The sequence below is a fragment of the Toxotes jaculatrix genome, chromosome 1 (genome assembly GCF_017976425.1).
Source record: "Toxotes jaculatrix isolate fToxJac2 chromosome 1, fToxJac2.pri, whole genome shotgun sequence".
Classification (NCBI taxonomy): Eukaryota; Metazoa; Chordata; class Actinopteri; family Toxotidae; genus Toxotes; species Toxotes jaculatrix.
In genome coordinates this window covers 5,874,942-5,894,153 of record NC_054394.1, presented here as the reverse complement: position 1 = coordinate 5,894,153, position 19,212 = coordinate 5,874,942, and the positions used below count along the sequence as shown (strand labels likewise).

At 40.1% G+C, this 19,212-nt stretch overlaps 1 protein-coding gene across 1 annotated transcript in view; it reads right to left on the bottom strand.

The window, feature by feature from the left end:
* itfg1 (integrin alpha FG-GAP repeat containing 1) overlaps positions 1 to 19,212 on the bottom strand; it is a 122,769-nt gene that overhangs the window by 80,448 nt on the left and 23,109 nt on the right. Inside the window, exons 7-8 of the mRNA XM_041041986.1 lie at positions 17,317 to 17,366; positions 9,999 to 10,080 (exon numbers count right to left, since the gene is read on the bottom strand). Of these exons, the coding sequence (XP_040897920.1) occupies positions 9,999 to 10,080; positions 17,317 to 17,366 (132 nt within the window). The remainder of the gene's footprint in view (positions 1 to 9,998; positions 10,081 to 17,316; positions 17,367 to 19,212) is intronic.

Below are 19,212 nucleotides of genomic sequence, written 5' to 3'. Positions count from 1 at the left end.
CCGATGGTTACTGTCAGTTCTGTTACACACAGACACACACACACACACAATGCTCCCTCCCTCTGTCCCACCTGTCCTCCATGAATACCTTTTTTCGTCTATCTATTCATCTGTCTCTTTTATTCCCGTTATGCTCTTCTTCACCCGCCTGCTCTCTCGCCCTCCTCCTCCTCTCAGTTTCTCTTCCCCCTCTTCTAGCTCACTCCTCTGTCTGTCGTTCTCCCTCCCTCCCTCCTTCTATTGCTCCCTTCTCAGTCTTAATGCCTCCATTTCGTCCATTTCTCCTCCTCTTTATTCACCCTCCTTCCCTCCCTCCCGCTTTTCATTGCTCCCTCCCGCTGACGATGCATGGTGTGATGGAGATTGGCTGAGAGAGTCGCAGAGGGAGGAAACTGCAGGTAGGGTTGAAACGAAGAAGGCAGTGAAGGCAGGGAAGGCCTGGGAGGGAACGGGGCAGAAGAAGAAGGGAAAATAGAGGAGGAAATAGTTTAAGACAACAATATGAAAGAGAGCGACGACGAGAGAATATACAGATACTGCACAGATATGTATTGGCATTCATAGAGTGCAGCACGGTGCCAAGTACAATGCAAATCACAATATGCACACGTACAAACACACATGGTGAGAAGCCTGTGTCTCATTATTAAACCTATGATCTAATATAGCAGAGCATAGTGTGGGTCACCGTCACGTGTGCATTTTTTTTTTTTACAAATGTTTGTGTTAAAGGTGTAATAGAGTGGGAGGAACATGTGTGATATAACAGAGGTCTTGTCCTCGGGGAAGACAGAGAGTCATAAAAACACAAGACTGAAAGGAAAAAAAAACATAAATGCTTATATAAACATGTAAAAGAGAATTTCCTAGTTTTGGAAATGTGTTCGAGAGCCCAAAGTCATTTTAAAACAAGAACTTACAATGGATTCACCGTCTAATTTTTTTTTTTTTTTTTTACAAAGCTGTCACACTACATACGTGTTTGTCTACGCCGAGTGGGATTTCACACAAAGCAGGCACATTTACATTTTTAATTTAAATCTAATTTAGTCCCCAATCTTTAGCCTGAATCTTGAGTCTGAGTGGATCATCAGTGAGAAAGCAGTTTCATAGCAGAATGTAGAAATAGTGCAAAAACCATTCAGAGATTGTCAAAGCACTATAATTGTACAGCACTGTGCAAAGTTTTTGGGTATTTGTGAGAAAATGCTACACACTACTTTAAAAATATAGGTAAGTTTAAGAAAGTATAAGTTCATAGAAAATTCTTCTGGGTACACAAAGTTTTTCAAGGTTCTTGGCAGGTAGGTTGTTGCAGGCCTCTTTTCTTCTGTGGATTCAGGCTGTCTCAGTATCTTCTGTCCCTTCATGTAATCCCAGACTGACTCCATGATGCTGGAATCAGGGCTCTGTGGGGGCCAGACCATCTGTTGCAGCACTCTTCGTGCTTTTTCTTGCTGAACATAGCTCTTTATGACTCTGGCTGTATGTTTGGGATTGTTGCCATGCTGCAGTATCAATGTGGGACCACTCAGCCTCCCTGATGGTATCGCATGATGGATTAGATTCTAAATATCTATAGTGCCTAAAACTTTTGCACAGTACTGTACATAGTTTGACTGATAGTTTTGTCTGAGCCTCCCTCAGACAAATCTGAAACAACTGCACCCTCCCCAATCCCCCATAAAACTATTACTGACAGTGCAACAAGATTATTATTACTTGCTTTACTTTGATTTGGGGAAAAAATGCGCTCTAAGTTTTGAAAAAGCAGTTTGCATAATTTAGGGGCTTTGCAGGAAGTAAACAGAAAGTATACATTTAACAAGCACTTTATGAGGAACACCATACTAATACTGTGTAGTTCCTCCCTTTATTCACAAAACAGCCTCAGCTCTTCGTGGCATAGATTCCACAGGATGATGGAAACTTTCCTTTGAGGTTCTGCTCCGTGTTGACGGGAGGCCTCGGAATTAAACTGAACTCACTGTCATATACATGAAACCAGTTTCAGAGGACTTTAGCCTTGTTCATTCTGAGATGTTTTTCTTCTCACCACAGTTGTAAAGAGTGGTCATCTGAGTTGCTATAGCTTTTCTGTCAGCTCCAACTATAGTCTGCCCATTCTCCTCTGACCTCTCTCACTGTAATATTTCTGTCTCCACAGCTGCAGCTCACTGGATGTTTTTTGTTTTTCCACCATTCTGAGTAAAAACTCTGGAGACTGTTGTGCGTGAAAATCCCAGGAGATCAGTAGTTTCTGCAGATTTGACTGAGTTATGACTCAGAGATGGAGTACAAATTTTGACGCAAATTGCAGCAATCAGGCGCTAAGTGCCTCAGTCACTGCGCAGCCTAATCAACAGACCAGACTATAATAACTAACTTCCTCTTGCTATCCGAACATCAGTATGCACCCTTTCACCTCAAGCAGTATTTATTTTTTTTTTTTTACCTCAGCCGCCCCCGCCAACTCTCCCATCTCCCCCTGTGGAGGCACGCCTCACAGTTTGAAAACCTCCGGCATATTGTAATAGTGGGTGCAAACACAAAATGATGTTGTGTATTTGCTTTTTAATACACAACACATGTAATGTGCAACAATATAACATTTTAAAATTAATTCAAAAATAAAGTGCTAATTAGTGTGTAGATCACTGTGGGTGGATCCTTATAATTGAGAGTACTAAATATGCATAATTACTGTGCAGTAGATATGGGAGTAAAAAAGAGGGAGATGTGGGTTTTACCTTCAATGAAGGACACTTTTGTGTCAGATGTACTTTGCAATTTGCATGAAATTGAATATTAAAATGTGCAAATTAATATCTGAATTCGGGAACTGTAAACCCGGGAGACTTGATAATTTGCATTTGGATTGGAATATTTCTAAATGCGAGGGATATCACAAAATGGTGCTTGATTAGGAGATTTTATTTTTCCCATTGCCGCGTTTTTACTTCATTAATAGGGTCTGGAGGGATGTCTTTAACATAAACGCAGATGTATGCTATTATGTGTTACTGTTTACACAACTCACTCTGATCTTAACTAGCCAAGCAGCGCTCCAGTAGATCTTTTTTAACAGGTACGGGTAAACCCATTACTGTGAGAGTCTGAGACTCAGAGAGAAAGTGATGGAGAATGTGAGTCTGAAAACACAAAGCAAGGGAGAAAGCAGAGTACACTGGTTGAAAACATGACAAGACAGCCAGTGAAAGAGGAAAAAATACAGAGGGAAATGAAGGTAAAAAAAAAAAGTAGTGTGAAAGGTATGCAGTGGGTGAGGAGAGAATGAGGCAGACAGAAAAGACTGCGAGGAGGAGAGGGTGGATCTAACACAATATAATAAGATGAGTAGAGGGAAAAAAACAGTGGAGGGGAGAGCAGAGAGAAATAGGCTGTCCTGTTAACATGCTGACTTACCTGCACGCACACACACTCGCACAGACATACACACACAGCATGATGAAAGCCTTTCTGATTTTAAATATCACTTCCAAACACATTCCCGTCTCGCTGTCTGAAAAATCTCCCTATCTGAGTGAGCTACTGGTCGCAGAGCAACCTCCCTCCATCCTACCTGCCGTGAAGCTAGCTGACACACTTGGTTGTGGGACTTGGTTGCGCTTTACCTAATGATGAATTATGCATCGGCTGCTGTCACTTTGAAAAATGCAATTACCTCAGTGATAAGGCAGATGGGCCTGTTTTGTCTGGCATATGCTGTGCATCTATTAAGAGTCTAGAGCTGGAAACAGAACTGCTAGCGCACAAACACAGGCGTGTGGACACATTCCCGCATGTATCCATGAACATACACGCACGCAAGTACATACACATGTACACACACACACCATCACCAAGTTTAGCCAATGCGTGCTGCCGGTGGAAGCTATTCAAGCAGATGACTTTCAACAAATCGGTAAAACAAACATAACACTGGGGTCCAAATGAATTCTAACTGTTTGGTGTTTACAGTATTTATCACATTGACCATGTGTGTTCTGAGCGAAGGTCACTTCTGTGTCTGAGACATTAGTGGCTGCAGTGAAGACACCCCTCCTTTTCATCGCAAATGGGTTCTGATTATAGTTTTGTAAACTCTTAGGACCCATTAAGTGACTGTATCACCTTTTTCATCATGATCAACATGCTCAGGGCTGTCCAGACCAACTTCTCACTCTATGATAAAGGTGGCAAAAGTAACATAGCCCAGACCTGATGATAATTAAATTAACAGCAGGACACAAACTCTTTAAAACCTGTTGGACTCATTTTAACTGTGAATTTCATAAACAGAAAAAGACAAGATGAAAATGCTCACAGAACCGCAACAGTTACCTCATTAAACTGTAAATTATCAGAATTAAGAAAATAATGATTAGCAGCTGTCCTCTTTCTCTTCTTCTCTCTTTCGCTTTAAACGGACACACACACCAACACACACACACACACACACACCACCAACATCCCCCCAATCTGTCTTTAATGCACAGACCTTTTTGATTTGAGTGATTTGGAATATGTGTTTAGTTATTACACCAGACTGGACCAAGGACCCAACAGGGGCCGCATCCTCCAGAGCATCTGCCTCTTTGTAAAGATCCATTCTCAGACTTAACTCTGTTCAATTCACCTGGAGCTTCCCGACACTTGTTGCTTGACAACCGCTGCATATCAGAGATCACCACATCACTAGGAAGTTGCAAGTGGAGTCAGAATCAAACCACTTTGGATCGAACTCAAAGGGCCCAACACTGACCCGATGCTGTAAGGTAGGCTAAACTTTATTTCTGCTGTCTGTGGTGAGAGTTGATGTTGAGCTCTGAATTATTAATTACAGGTCCTAGAGAAATCATTCATTCCTCTGGCATTTCGCCCTCTCTGGTAAGTCTGATTAACACACTTCACTCACTACTGCCAAACTAAGTGACCAGTATATTTTGTCATTTAAAGAATGATTTTGAATATTATTTCTGCTGTTGTCACTGTATATTATTATTATATACTCTAAATAAATAAATATATATGTACACACACATATATATACACATCTGAATTTAAAGAACCACCAGATACAGAGAGAATGTAGAGGAAGATATGGGAGAAAAATGTAGTGGGAGACAGTTGGAGGTAGAGGTAGAAGGATAGAGTGAGAATTGACCGTGTGATGTGTGATAGAAATAATTCCCACTCCAGATCACACAGGGATGCGATGCTGCCCTCTGCTTTATCTCATCCTTCCCTCTCCTCCTCCTTAATTCCTTCATTATTCTCCCTGCCACCTTTTCCTCCTCCCTCTGCAGATCATCCACCTCAGCATATATTTATATTTTTATCCTCTTTTCTACCTTGGTTTCTTGTCATCTTTGAAGTGTGCCATTCCCCCTCACTCTTTCATTTGCCGCACTCTCCTCTCTATCATTCGACCTCCCTGTGGTCATTCATTCAAGGTTTCTCAGGAAAGCCAAGATATGCTCTTTAATTAGGCTGGACAGAAGCTGCTCAGATAGGCTCATAAGATGGAAACATGTGGAGACAAACACTGAATGATAACATCAACAGAGTTAGACTGGTGGACAGGGATAGGCTGTCACAGTGGGCTGGAGTTTAAATACGTAGATAAAGAATAAATACAGGTAGAAACACAGGAAAAGGGGATGGACACAAAACAGCAACACCTATAGGACTTAATGCAGCACAACAAACAGTGATAAATTTAATACCTTTTTGGGCCTAAGTAGTTTTTGGGGTTTTTTTGTGACAGAGCAGTTAGATTCAACATAACCATATATTTTAAAGCCTTGTTTTGTTGTATTGGATTGTGTTCTATGCTCTGTGGTGTGCTTGTTATTTTCTCCACCTTGTGTACATGTACCTCCTGAACTCTGGGTAGACACAACTCAAACATGCATATATGAAGCTAAGCTGTGAACTAAGAGCTTCAACATGATTTGATCACATTAGATGCAGGCTACACAACATTTTAATGTCACTTCAGGTGTGTAATTGCTTGGTTAACTGGACTAGAGTGAGAAAAATGTCACACATTTATCAGCAGCTCTCAAAATGTAACTTATTGTTATAGCTATTAGAGGGAACAAGAATACACACTTAGTCTACACAGCCCTGCTAGAAGCTCTGTGAAGATGAACCAAGGATTGTATGAAAAGATAGATGACGCATCTCAACTTCCTCCCACTTAGATGCAGTGGCACATTGAGCAAAATGCTGACATCCACACGCTACATTGCTTATAACGACAATGTTAACACTTAGATGTTTAGCAGGTATGATTTAAACCATGCTAACATAACTAAATAGTATTAAAAACAAAACATCTTTGGCTAGTCTTTGGTCACACACTAAAGTAGTGAACAAACAGAAACTTTATGTGGTGTTATATGAAGAATTAAGTGATCAATAAAGTTATTTAAATCTATCCTGAGGAATCTATCCTGGAACATAGACTGGTTATTCAGATTTGGTAAAATATAGTAAGCACCGAGGATAAGGGACTATTGTATCACTTCTGTGTTCACTGGAGCTGTGTACATGTGTGTGTTTGTCTTACAACTATAGCAGACTATAAGGGAAAGAACACAGCATGCTTCAGGCTGAAATGCATTTTGAACATGTGGCATTAAATTATTTAAAGAGTTTATACCTGAGAGTGAAGGGTTTTTTCAGTTGTGTGTGTATTTCTTGTCAGAGCCAATCTTCTGTGACTCATTCTGAGTCTCCTATTCAGCCCCATAGATTTTATAACAAGCCCTAACTCCACTCTTGTTGGCATGGAGCATATCTCTCTGTCTCAGCCTGACAGTATGGGAATTAGAAATACAGACTAAGAGACATAGTTAGGGTGATGAATGTGGTTGAAATTAAAGTTGATATAGTGTGTCTGACGTAATCAAGCCTCACTTGCACAGAGAAATTCAATTATTGCTAATTACACCCATATTATATATATATTATATTATTATGTTTTTATTTATTATTTTTTATATATTATTAGATGTTATTGCTCTATATAGAGTTAAAGACTAATTACGATAAATTATATACCTTTTAAGAAAAGCAAATAATGACTGGGAAGGCTCTGATGAATACACAACATCCTAGTAGAAAAAAAAGAGAGGCGGTCACTCTTGTCCTCCTACAACAATGTAATGAAATCTGAAGTTCCAGTGACACCTAAAGCTGTTTAGATGAAGAATAGAGGGAGGAGAAGGAAAACAAGCGTGAAAAACGAGTAAGCTGTAGATAGCAAATATACAGTAGATCAAGAGTAATAAAGATAGACAACGACAGCCGAGGAGGGGTTGAGCGTAGCAGACAAAACGGGACAAAAAAAACCCACTACATCCTGCAAGGCATCTCTCTCCCAGAATTTGGCAGATTATTAGAAGCGTGACCCTCACAGGCTTTAATCCCCAGCTAACGAGGGCAACATCTTGAAGTGACATTTCCGAGCTGAAGGAGGAAGTGAAAAAAAAAAAAGAGGAAAGAGATTAAAAGAAATGAAAAAGTTTTTGCCGAGATAAGCTTGAGATTTAAACAAAAAAGATCACCACCCCCAGAGATAATGAATTAAATACATACACATTCGCAAGCAAATCACACATACACAACCACACACACACACACACACACACACACACACACACACACACACACACACACACACACACACACACACACACACACACACACACACACACACACACACACACACACACACACACACACACACAACATATAGGTCATTTCCCCTCTGGCTCATACATTATTGCCAATTTGAGAAGGGTAAGTTTGTTCACTAAATATTTGATGGACACCCCTAGCTGCAATGAGATTAACAGATTAATCTTGCCAATAAGGATGTGTTTATCAGTGTGAAGCTCTGTGTGCACACTTGTGTGTGTGTGTGTGTGTGTGTGTGTGTGTGTGTGTGTGAGAGAGAGAGAGAGAGAGAGAGAGAGAGAGAGAATGAGAAAGAGAGAGAGAGAGACAAAAAGTTAATTAAAAATGTATCCAACATTACACAGTTAAGGGCAGCACATAGCACAAACTAAGTGATAAGGGTCTTAATGTTATAAGAGAAAATCAACTGAAAAAACAGGAAAAACTCCAATAGCAAACACAACAGCAATCCTTTAGCCATTCAGATATTATAGAAAGACACCATTTATCACACTTTTAAAACGTCACGAAAGTACTATCATTATAATACAAATAAATGTCCATAGTTTCATATTGCCTGTTGATTTAGTATTCATTGTGTGTTAGGAAGAATCCTAGGACAAATTCACTAATGAGAAAATGTGCAGATTTGTAACTTTCCTGTCTCAAGGACCACTGCTGCAAGAAAGGGGATGATGTGATGCCGGATGTGTAAGTGATCTCTGGGGAGTGAAATGCGAAATCACCACAGGCATTATTGCTTTCAATGAAAAATGGAGACAAAGTGAAACAAATAAAAATCAAGAGTATATAAAAACAAACAGCAACACAGTCTTCCCTCTTACAAATAAAAAGTTGCATTCATAAGCAATAAAATGTGCCCTTGCTGTCTTCAGTACGCTCAGGCGTTTGGCTGCTACAGCCTCAAAGCACACCAGCATTTTAAACAGGGGGAAATACTGTGGTAAAAATAACTAATTGCAATGGAATTGTTGCAGTCAGTGGATCTCCTTGAAGGGGTGAAGCAAATCTGCTCAGACCTTTTGCATAGGGCTCAACCTACTTGTGCTAGTGTTACACTCTGTTTTATCATGTGACAGATAGACATTTCATTGAATGTAGGGAAAATCAATGTGCCATTAACCAGTAATTGCCACTTGTGACCACAGTGGCAGCTGTAGATTGAAAGCTACAGTCCCACTTTTAAGCTAAGAATCGTTTACATCTGGCTTTAGGCTGATGCAGGAACACCAAGCTTAGTTTCACAGTCAGAGTTATTCACATTTACAGTGGGAGGTGCACAGTGTGGCCAGTCTCTTTCTTTTGGCCCCTGACCAGCTACATTATAGCACCTGGAGGTACAGCACATTGCCCACCTCGACAGCAGAAGCCGAGGGAGAAAGGACTATTACTCATTCAATTTTCTCCTTCACCCTCTCCTAAAGCTAGAGTGTTATATACCATCAGATTGTTTAGGTGAGCAGTATTTACCTTGAACAACATGCATAAGAAGCCACAACACAACCCTCCTGCTCCCCTGGCTAAGGTGGCCGCTCTGACAGGAGCGACCAGGGGCCACTTTGTGGTGCACAGGCTGCAGCCTGGAGATTAGAGAGCCAGCAGAGATTTGCTGAGGATAAATGTAAAGCTGAGCTGAACAATGAATACCACTGGCCAAGATTGTTTAAGGGGATAAGACGTTCACAAAAATCTGGCTGTATGTGGGATTAAGTGTGTGTATCAGAATGTGTGTCTGCAACTGTGTGCGCATGTGTAAGATTAGCCTGTCTGCTGAGGGGTGAGCATGTGTGGTGTGTGTGTGGTGTGTGTGTGGTGTGTGTGTGTGTGTGTGTGTTTATGTGAGTGAGTGTGGGGAAAGAAAGTTATGTGATGAGAGAGCTGTAGTGAAAATTCCAAAGCCAAAAAGACCAGACAGTCCTATTTGGAAGCCTTTGAAGCTACACAGCTTCAGATGCAGAGGGAGCTTAAAGGACTTAGGATGGGAATGGATCTGCCACACACACACGCACACACGCACAGATATATGGGACAAGACACTTTTGAGTGTAATCTGTAATCTGCCCAGTACAACTCCAGCGTTTTCTAAGTATCCTGAGCACGTTTACACACCGACTTCCTGTGTTCTTGATGTTTTACATTCTGACTCTGTCCAATTACAAACCAAATGCCCACAGAGCAAGCCAGGGCTAGGTTTAAAACGGATCTCTCTGTCAGTCTGTAACAACCACACACAAACACAAATGGATTGTCAAAAATGACAGCAAATGACAAATCTTTGTCATCCTCACCAAAGTCGACAAAGGAGGACTGTCCGATTAAGCTGGCAGGTGGCTCTGGTGGCATCACTTCAGCTTTGGTGAAGTTCCCGTCCTGAAAGAATAATAATTACATAGACAGAGAGAGAGAGAGGAGAGATTATGCAGTTTCATAAATGTTATATGCATATATACATATAATAACGGTTGGACTGTCGGCTGCTGTTTTCTTCAAGAGTCATGAATAAGTCAACCTCAATTCAATAAATGTAGTGTATAATGTAACAGATCCAGTGGATCTGGAGTGAGATATTAAGATGGAGAACGGAGGTGTAAAAATTAACATACTGCCTCTGTGCTTTTACTCTACAGGTCCAAGGTTCATGGAGTCTTCAATGGGCTATAGAAACAGAGTTGCAATGGATGGCTTTTGTGTGTCTGTGTGTGTGCAGTATGTGCATAAACATGAGAAGTGCATACATGCGCAGAAACTTCACTGTCAGGAGTTGCATATATACATATATTTTATCAGACACTGGAAAACCACAACTGCAAGGCTCTAAATACCCCGACATTGACAGCAGCAGTCTGTGAGGACAATCTGAACGATAACATTCACCTTGTATCTTAAATACTGTTAAAATGCCCTAAAAAAGAAAGAACAAATCATATTACCTCCTTAGACAAAAGGAGATAATAAGTGAAGATTAAATGGATCTGAGTAATCTTTTTGAGAACTAAATCTGTTTAGAGAGAACATTTTGCTCAAGTAATCCACTGAAAATTAAAAGCGCGTTGGCATAATTTTACATGTAGCTACACTCAGATCCTTTCAGTAGAAAGTTTATGGAACTAACATGTTACAAATGTTAAAAATGAATCTATAAATTACTTTTTGATTAATAGTTAAATCTATTTAATCTCAAAAAGTAGTATTTAATACCTTTCACAAGTCCCCTACAAAATGCTAATATGTCCAACCAGTATTAAAAAGAGCAAATTATCACAATGAAGAAGCTGGAACCAGCAAATGTTTTGCCCTTTGTTCAAACATTTACCTTCACAGTTCACTCATTATTAAAACCACTGTCAATTAAATTTCATTATCAACTAATAGCTTCAGCACTAAGTGGTCTGAGGGCTGCAACTAATGATTATTCTCATTATAAATGAATCTCCCAGTTATTTTCTCACTTAATCAGTTAGTTGTTTGGTCTATAAAACAAACAGAAAACAATGAAAAATTGCCAACTGAAATTTCTCAGGTGCCAAGCAGATGTCTTCACATTGCTTTGTTTGTCTGAGTAATAGTTCAAAACCTGAAGATTTTAAATTTAGCAGCAAAAATCCTCAATGTTTGACAGTTGTGCTTGAAAAATGGCTCACAGAGAACTGACAAATTGTGGCAGACTATCTGTATTTCTGTCGATCAAATAATGAACTGATTAATCGCATTATTTGGATGTTAGAGTGCACACCGGATGTCTGGTGTACTGTATGTATGTGCTTTGGCTGCTTTTCCAGTGGGAAACAGTGCTGTGACATATCCTGACACGGTGTGTCACACAGGTTTATGTGACTCTTGATGCTGCTGGTCTGTGGGCTCACATAGACAACAGTGGGTCTGAGTGTTTTAACACACACTGAATGCCACCGGTGTGTGGTGCCCTTTACAGAGGGGAAGGAAGAAAGAAGAGGAGAAAAGAAGAGGACACAAGCATATTAGGGGGGAAATAAAGGGTGTGAAGGATATGTGTGTGCACACCTGTGTTTGCATGTGTATGTACGAGCGGATGTGAATCTGTGCACTGGGAAACTGTTGCCTGCTCATGCAAACATTAGTGATTTATGGGAAGGACAGAAACAGAGAGAGAGTGTGAAAGACAGGGAGAGAAAAGGTGAGAGAGATACAGTGACTAAATCAGAGAGAGACACATAGACATTATGTATGAGTTACTATTGTGAGCAAGGTGGTGACTGTGTAAATGTAGAAACTGCTCAACATTTATGCGATGTATACACTGTATGAACAGTGCAGTCAGAAAGTGTTCAGGCCCCTTCACTATTTCCACATTTTAAATAAATTATTTTTTATATTCATCTACTCTCTCTACTCTGTGATGACAAGGGCAAAACAGATTTGTAGACATTTTTGCAAATTTATTTAAAAAAAAAAAAAGTATTCAGACCCTTTGCTATAACACTTTAAATTTAACTCAGGTGCCTCCCATTTGTCTTGATCAGCTTTGAGATGCTACACTCTGACTGGAGTCCACCTGTGGTTAATTCAGCTGACACACACATGACTTGGAAAGGCACACACTTTATAAGGTCTCACAGCTGACAATGCAAATCAGAGCGAAAACCAAGCCATGAAGTCAAAGGAACCGGCAGCAGAGCTCAGAGACAGGACTGTGTCAAGTTTTCTGCCTGCACCAAAACAGCTGTCCCTCTTCACCCGCCCTACTCCCTGTAACTTCTATATTACGATTCTTTAAAATCATACTTTCAAATACTTAAAAGTGACTTTGCATATACATTTTGTAGAATTTACAAAAACGGTAAAGTGAATCAAATATAGAGATTTATTTATTCATGTAATGCCCCTCTACTTTATCAAATGCTATCTTCTATGTTCAACTCAACCATGCAGAAGATGCAAAGATGATGCAAAGATGAAATGTACATGCAAAATGGAGTGCACAAGAAAATGTCACACTCTGATCGCACGCTGATCTGTTCAAAAGCATGGAGAATCAATGCATGTCAATTAGATCAAAAGCTTCCAATCACACACACAAACACACACACACAGAAGAGCCCACAGATGTGGCAAAAGGGTCTTAACTCTGTATGTGTTGAGGATGAGATCTTAGCCAGTGTGATTGACTGGTGCTGGTTGACTGATTGCAAGATGTCATGATTAAAACGTATGTGTGTGTGGTGTGTGTGCATGTGTGAGAGAGACAGCTGATTGATGTGTGAAGATGAAAGGATTACAGGTCTTGTTATTATTCTTCCCTTCTGTTCACATCACACCCCACACATGTATCTCACACACACACACACACACGCACGCATGTCACCAAACAGTGCAGCTGAATGACATATGCACATTTGTAGAGGTGTAAGACATTTTACAGCGCAACAAAAATAGCAGGAGAAGGATTCTATCCTGGGGTTTTTAACATGGCTAAAAAACAACAAAATGAACCAATATTGTGCAGAATTAATGAAAACGCTGATGGAAAAAGTGTGTATCTATCAAGTTTTGCGCAGCGATGCATGACATTTGGGGTAAACAGTTTTTTGTGCCGGGAACAGTGGGATTAGGGGTCGGATCTACTCAAAGTGCCTGTGTGCGTGAGACATGCCCTGTATTCATATTTAATATATGGCTATCCTAGTCAGGATAAACTTATTCTCAAGTGAAAAAGATAATAAAACAGGGGGCTGTGAGCCATTCAAGCTTTTCAAAGTAAGAATAAAATATATGATCTGTTGATGAAGAAGCCTCAACTTTTTTATTTTGCACAGAATACTGAAGCGCGATAATTTGTCACACCCCTTACAGAAGCACAGGCTTTATGTGGCGCAAATCACATGATATTATCCTGATGAATTCAGAAAAGATACACATGCATTTGTATCATAAACATTAGACTAAATCGTCTTCAAGAGGAAATGTCTAAATTTAAGATTTTTCATGCAAAATCAGGGTATTTTGTTTCCCTCTATGAGGTAAGGCCTACATAAGCTCAAGTAACCACTCTGTTATGAGAGTATTATGCTTTTAAGCCCAGAGGGAACATTTGTAATAGTAGTGACAATGCCAAATTAGCATGAAATGAGCTATTTTGCAGGTGGGCATTTCATTGTTTTCCTGTGTGAAAATAACAATATATATCCCAGCTCCAGAGTTTTGCCCCAAGGAAGCAAAATGCTCAAGTGTTTCAAATGTACACTGTAAAATTCTGTTTGTTCCTCCTCTTATATTGACCTCTTTGACGTGTATGCTTGGCGAGACTCTTACTGACATTTTCTCCTCACTACGCTAGAGTCCTCTGAATGTTTCTGTTTGCCTTTCTCTGTGAAGGAGCGGTAAAAGGCGCGAGGGTTTTCTTTGTATGACAGACTAAAATAGAGACACACATCAAAACACTGATGTGTTTATATAGCCTACTGCAGTATGTCTGTATTTTCATGTATGTGACCAGAGGTACGTGTAAGGGAGTGACTGGGTATAAAATCAAACACTAATGAACAAACTTATTATATCAGGCATTAAAGAATTGACCTTTAAAACCCACTGGCTCTGCTTGCCAGCCAATGAAAACACCTCTCTTCACTCATCTCTCTGGCTTGTTGATCGCCCCCTCTCCCCCACCCCCCCTTCTGTGACTGCCTTCTCTTGTGTAATCACAGGAAAACAGAGGGACAGGGAGGGATGGAAGGAGACTTAGGGGGAGAGAAAACAGAGAAAAGTAATTAAAACAGAGTGCTGGAGAAAGAGGAGTGAGCTGGCCTGTGACCGATAGATGCAGCTGCATTGAACCGAAGACCACAGCGGGATTAACAGGGGTCTAATGCTCTCAGGATGCTGGGAAATGGCTCGGTCTTGTGTTTTTGTATATATAGGTACGTGTAAGTGTGTGTTCCTTCCATGGCCATGGCCATGTATGTCATGTGCTTCTGGATGAAGAGCATTTCTGAAATGATTCAAGTGTGTGTGGATGTGAGCACTTATTTGTGAATTTAAGGAAGAATAACATAAAAGTAGAGAAAATGCAGGGAGATGAAAGGGAAGCATTGGGCTTTTTGATGGACTGAAGGAGAGAATGAGATGGAGTGCTACAGATAAACTGCAGAGGACCAGATTTTTTACTGACACGGCTAAAACGAACCGAGTGCATGTGTTCACTTTGTCTTACTCCTAAATCCTCTGCTCCACACTCCCTTCTGACACGATTTCAAAGCTCCACTTCACCAAACAATGAAACTTTATCAGCCAGTTAGCAGTTGGAACAGTGTTCAAAATTACAAGACGCACTGACTGAGATACTGACCCTTCCTACAAAGCGAAGAACTAATAAAAGATTGAATGATAAATTCATTATAATAAATAAATGACACAAAGCAAAACAAAAGAGAGTTTCACAAACAGTTGGGAGACAAATGTCCAGATCTGCCATTGAAAATACTGCATATTTTCAACCAGGCTTGTTGTGAGCTTAAGATTAACTTTGTTTCCTTACACAGATAAAACAAATCTTTGATGTCAAATGACTTCCTATTTTTACTGCAGCAAAGCAGCCCTCCAATTGTCATCTACATGCTAATTCCATTTTCTAATTTGCTTTATGGCAGATAAACAGGAGCTTACAGTTGAAGCAGTAAGAACCCCAAAAATACCAAGGCCGAAAATGAGTTTTTCTTGTAATAATGGAAAATGTTTAAACATTTTTAGTTTGGATCTAGATACAGATCTGCATCAGTTTACACCAAAATCAGATTCATGTGTCGCTTTCTCATTTGATTCAAATAAGTTTAGTGGTTTATGAGGAAATAACCAGACACTCTTTCGTCCAGTCAAAACAAGGCTCAAACACGGCTAACAGTGTATAGCCAGGCTAGCAGCTTAAGCACAGTGGAGCTCTGAGGTAAATGCTGAAGTCAGCTCACAGTTATATTACTATTTGCAGGAATGTCCTTACCTTTGCAGGTATTTAGTCATAAACCAATATATTGGATAAAGAGAAATTCTGAGCTGAAGATGGCATTGCATGAGAGCGTTAGAGCGGTTAAAGGGAAAGTTGGAGGCTCACCAAAGTCATTACAATTTATCGTCAAAGGATCCTGAATACCTGAACCAAATTTAAAGGAAATTAATCCAATAGGATATTTCACCCTGAATCACTAAAGGAGATAAGACTGTAAAGTGAAAGGATTACTAAAGTCAGTTTGGATTCATCATGGTTGTTGAGATACTGTATTTCAGTCTGGACCGACAGACAGTCCTACGTTGCCCTTCCTGAAGCCCTGTTGCTGACATGGTTATAAACAAATGGACTATGGACTCTAAAAAAAATCTTCTAAGAGACAGACAACAGACAGACCACAAACAGAACACAGAGGTTAAAAAAACAAAGAATTCCCTCAAAAATTCAAAAGATCTTTATGTTTTCCACTGGAAATTCTCTTGCTTCATGCTCTCACCTGATCAACATTCCTGCCACCTGTCATGCATCCTACAGGTCTTTGGGCATGTCAGTTTATTTGCTCTGTTTTGCTCCTGCTCGGTCTCTCTCTCCCCCTTATACACATTCTGTCTCTGCCAAATCCTTCAATCTCCCTCTGTTTCTCTCCTCTTCCTTACCTCCTCCCCCTCTCTGTGATAAGATAGACCACTGTTCGGCTTGTGCCCCGACCTGCTGAATTTCAAATAGGCCCCTTCGACAAAAACCCAGAGCCACGGTCTCCCCTATCTGCTCTGCCAGAATATTAACTAGTCCTGTGGCAGTGCCAACAGTCCTGCACCCCCAAGCTCAACAAAGCTTTGCAGATCAGTTTGTTGCATTAAGGAAATGAATAAAGTGGTGATGGGTGGGTCATCACTCCCTCATCACAAGATGAATAAGGAAAAGGCACACATTACCTAGTGGCCATATTGTAAGTTCTTAGTTCATGGAAACCAGTGGCTGAGAGCAAGTGACTGTAAATCTAAACATGCATGTTAACAGTAAAGAAATGTGTTATTTTCAGCTATGAAGTTATCGCCAGACTCTTTAGCCTCTGCTACAAACAGCAGAGACTCACCTGAGTGACAAAGCTGTTGATATACAAGTAGGGAGGTATCACGTTGTAGTGCTGTTCTTCACTAGGAAGCAGAAAATAGTTCTTTCTTATAATTGATTAAAAGTTTACATCATCACATTAACAAACATTGCTGATTTCAACCTCTCAAATCTGAGAAATTACCTTACGGGGATTTTGACCATTGGTCAGACACAGTGAGCTTTTTATACAGTACTAGTGTTGTTACTACTGCTCGACTTTTGAGTTGTATTTTGTCCACATATACTACATATAGGTAAATATGAAAGCAATTGTTGCAGCCATATTACAAACTTTATTTTTTTCTGCGCTAACAGTCAAAAATATGACCTGATTTGTACAAAACTGTGTTTACCACACAGTGATCATGCTCTCTGCTGCGCAGGTACAGCGGCGTGAAGAGACTCACTCATACCTGTCCTGACTGAACTGGACTGGATTCTTAAAAAGCCAGGATTTAGAAGAGAAAGCTGGGACAGGGAAACAAGAAGCAAAGCAGTCCAAGAAGGCTTCTTACCTTGCTGATCCAGGTCTCAAATGCTGGGCTTTCGGTTGTCAGGAATAAATCTGGGATGGACAGAAGACAGAGAAACAGAAGAGAAGATGCAATTCATTAAGTGACACGTTAGTTCATTATGATGATGAACAAAATATTAGACGCTCAGTATCACTGTTAATGAGATGAGGCGAGCATTGGGATTATAATACCCAGCCCAGGTCATGTGTTATATACGGGGCTACTTGCACATATCAGGACTATTTATATTTTCATGTTAACTCTTATATTGAATATTAGTGATAAACAGACCAGACCTTGAAATATTCTGACCTTTTGCTTTAACTCTGGAACTGACAGTCAGTGACTGTTCAATACACACTATAGGTGGGATTCCATAAGCGATAAAGATGAATTGGCTTCTTAAAGCAGTACAAGAAAAACAGATGAAGAGAGGGAAAAAGGATAGTGTAGAGATAGTAGGGATCTCCCACTGGAAGCAACAGGATTTCATTCTGCTTTCTGGAGGCTTCACCCCCTGGTAACGCCTGTAGCTCGCTCTATTGGAATCCTATAACCTGCGCTTGTACTCATATTCCTTGCTCTTGAAGCTTAGGCTGCAGGCTGCACATCTAATGTGGTTTCTGTGTGCCTCTGTGAGAGGACGTTTACTTTCATCGCTGTGTTCTCTGGACTGCGGTTCTGCCCCAGTAATTGGACATGAAATAAATATCGGCATTGATCTGCCTTCAGGCCCTGCGATACTCTAGCTGTTGCCGTGCTCTGCATGGGAAAATACAAATGATAACGGAACGGGGGATGAATGGAGGGAGAAAAAAAGGGTGGAGCAATGATGACAGGAAGAAAGAAGCCTGCGTGTAATGAAAGATTCAGGAAAAGGTATATTACCAGTGTCAGTACTGTAATGGCCACTGCTGCTAATATAGCAAGCTTAAAATGTGGCACTGTGACTCCCCACCAAAGTTAAATATAATTATTTATATAATAGATTTTTTAAAAATTCACTGAATTACTAATGTTTCTATGAGCATACCAATTTATAACCAGCCCTTATACTCTCACGCATGTGCTCTGAAATACTATCTCAGGATTCCACTGCATTCATGCCCAAAACCCAGGTAAAACTCAAAGCAGAAGAGTTTTCTCTAACAGAGCTCTACTCTGCAGGAACATCCTGCTAATTACCTATCATTTTTCAATCAAGGCTTTAAAGAACATGTGATTCACGCTTCATACTTCCTGCCCAAAGCCTCTGCATTTGCACTTCCCATTACTGTAGTACCTTTCCACTGATTTATTTTGCATTACAGCTTACAGTAAAAAATACTGTTTTATGGAGTTTCTGTGGTACAAACTATTACCAGATCTAGATTACATTGTAAATTAATTTGTGGTTTAATTAACTGCGGCTACGATGATTACAGTATTATATATAAATCATTATATTTGTCAAACTGTAATTTGAGGCTTTAAGCATTTGTGTTTACTCACAGGAAGAAAAAGATGGTGGTGACTTAAATAAATCCAACTACAGCTGCTGGGCAGTGTGTTAAAAAGAAGGTTGCAATTTTCTTTCTGTCTTAGTACCACTACTACCATCTTTGTACACACACACACACACACACACACAAACCCTTGTTTTATTACATTCATGGGGACTTGTCATTGACAAAATGCATTCCCTACCCCCCTTACCCTAACCTTAACCATCACAACTAAATACCTAACCCAAACTACCCTAATCCTAATCCTAATCCTAATCTAACACTAACCTAGACCTGATTCTAACCTGAACCCTAAAACTAAGTCTCTCAAAGGACTAAATGGCCAAAATGTCCTCACTTTCCCAAAATGTGCCCTGTGAAGTGAGGACAGTTCTGTCCTCACTTCACAGGG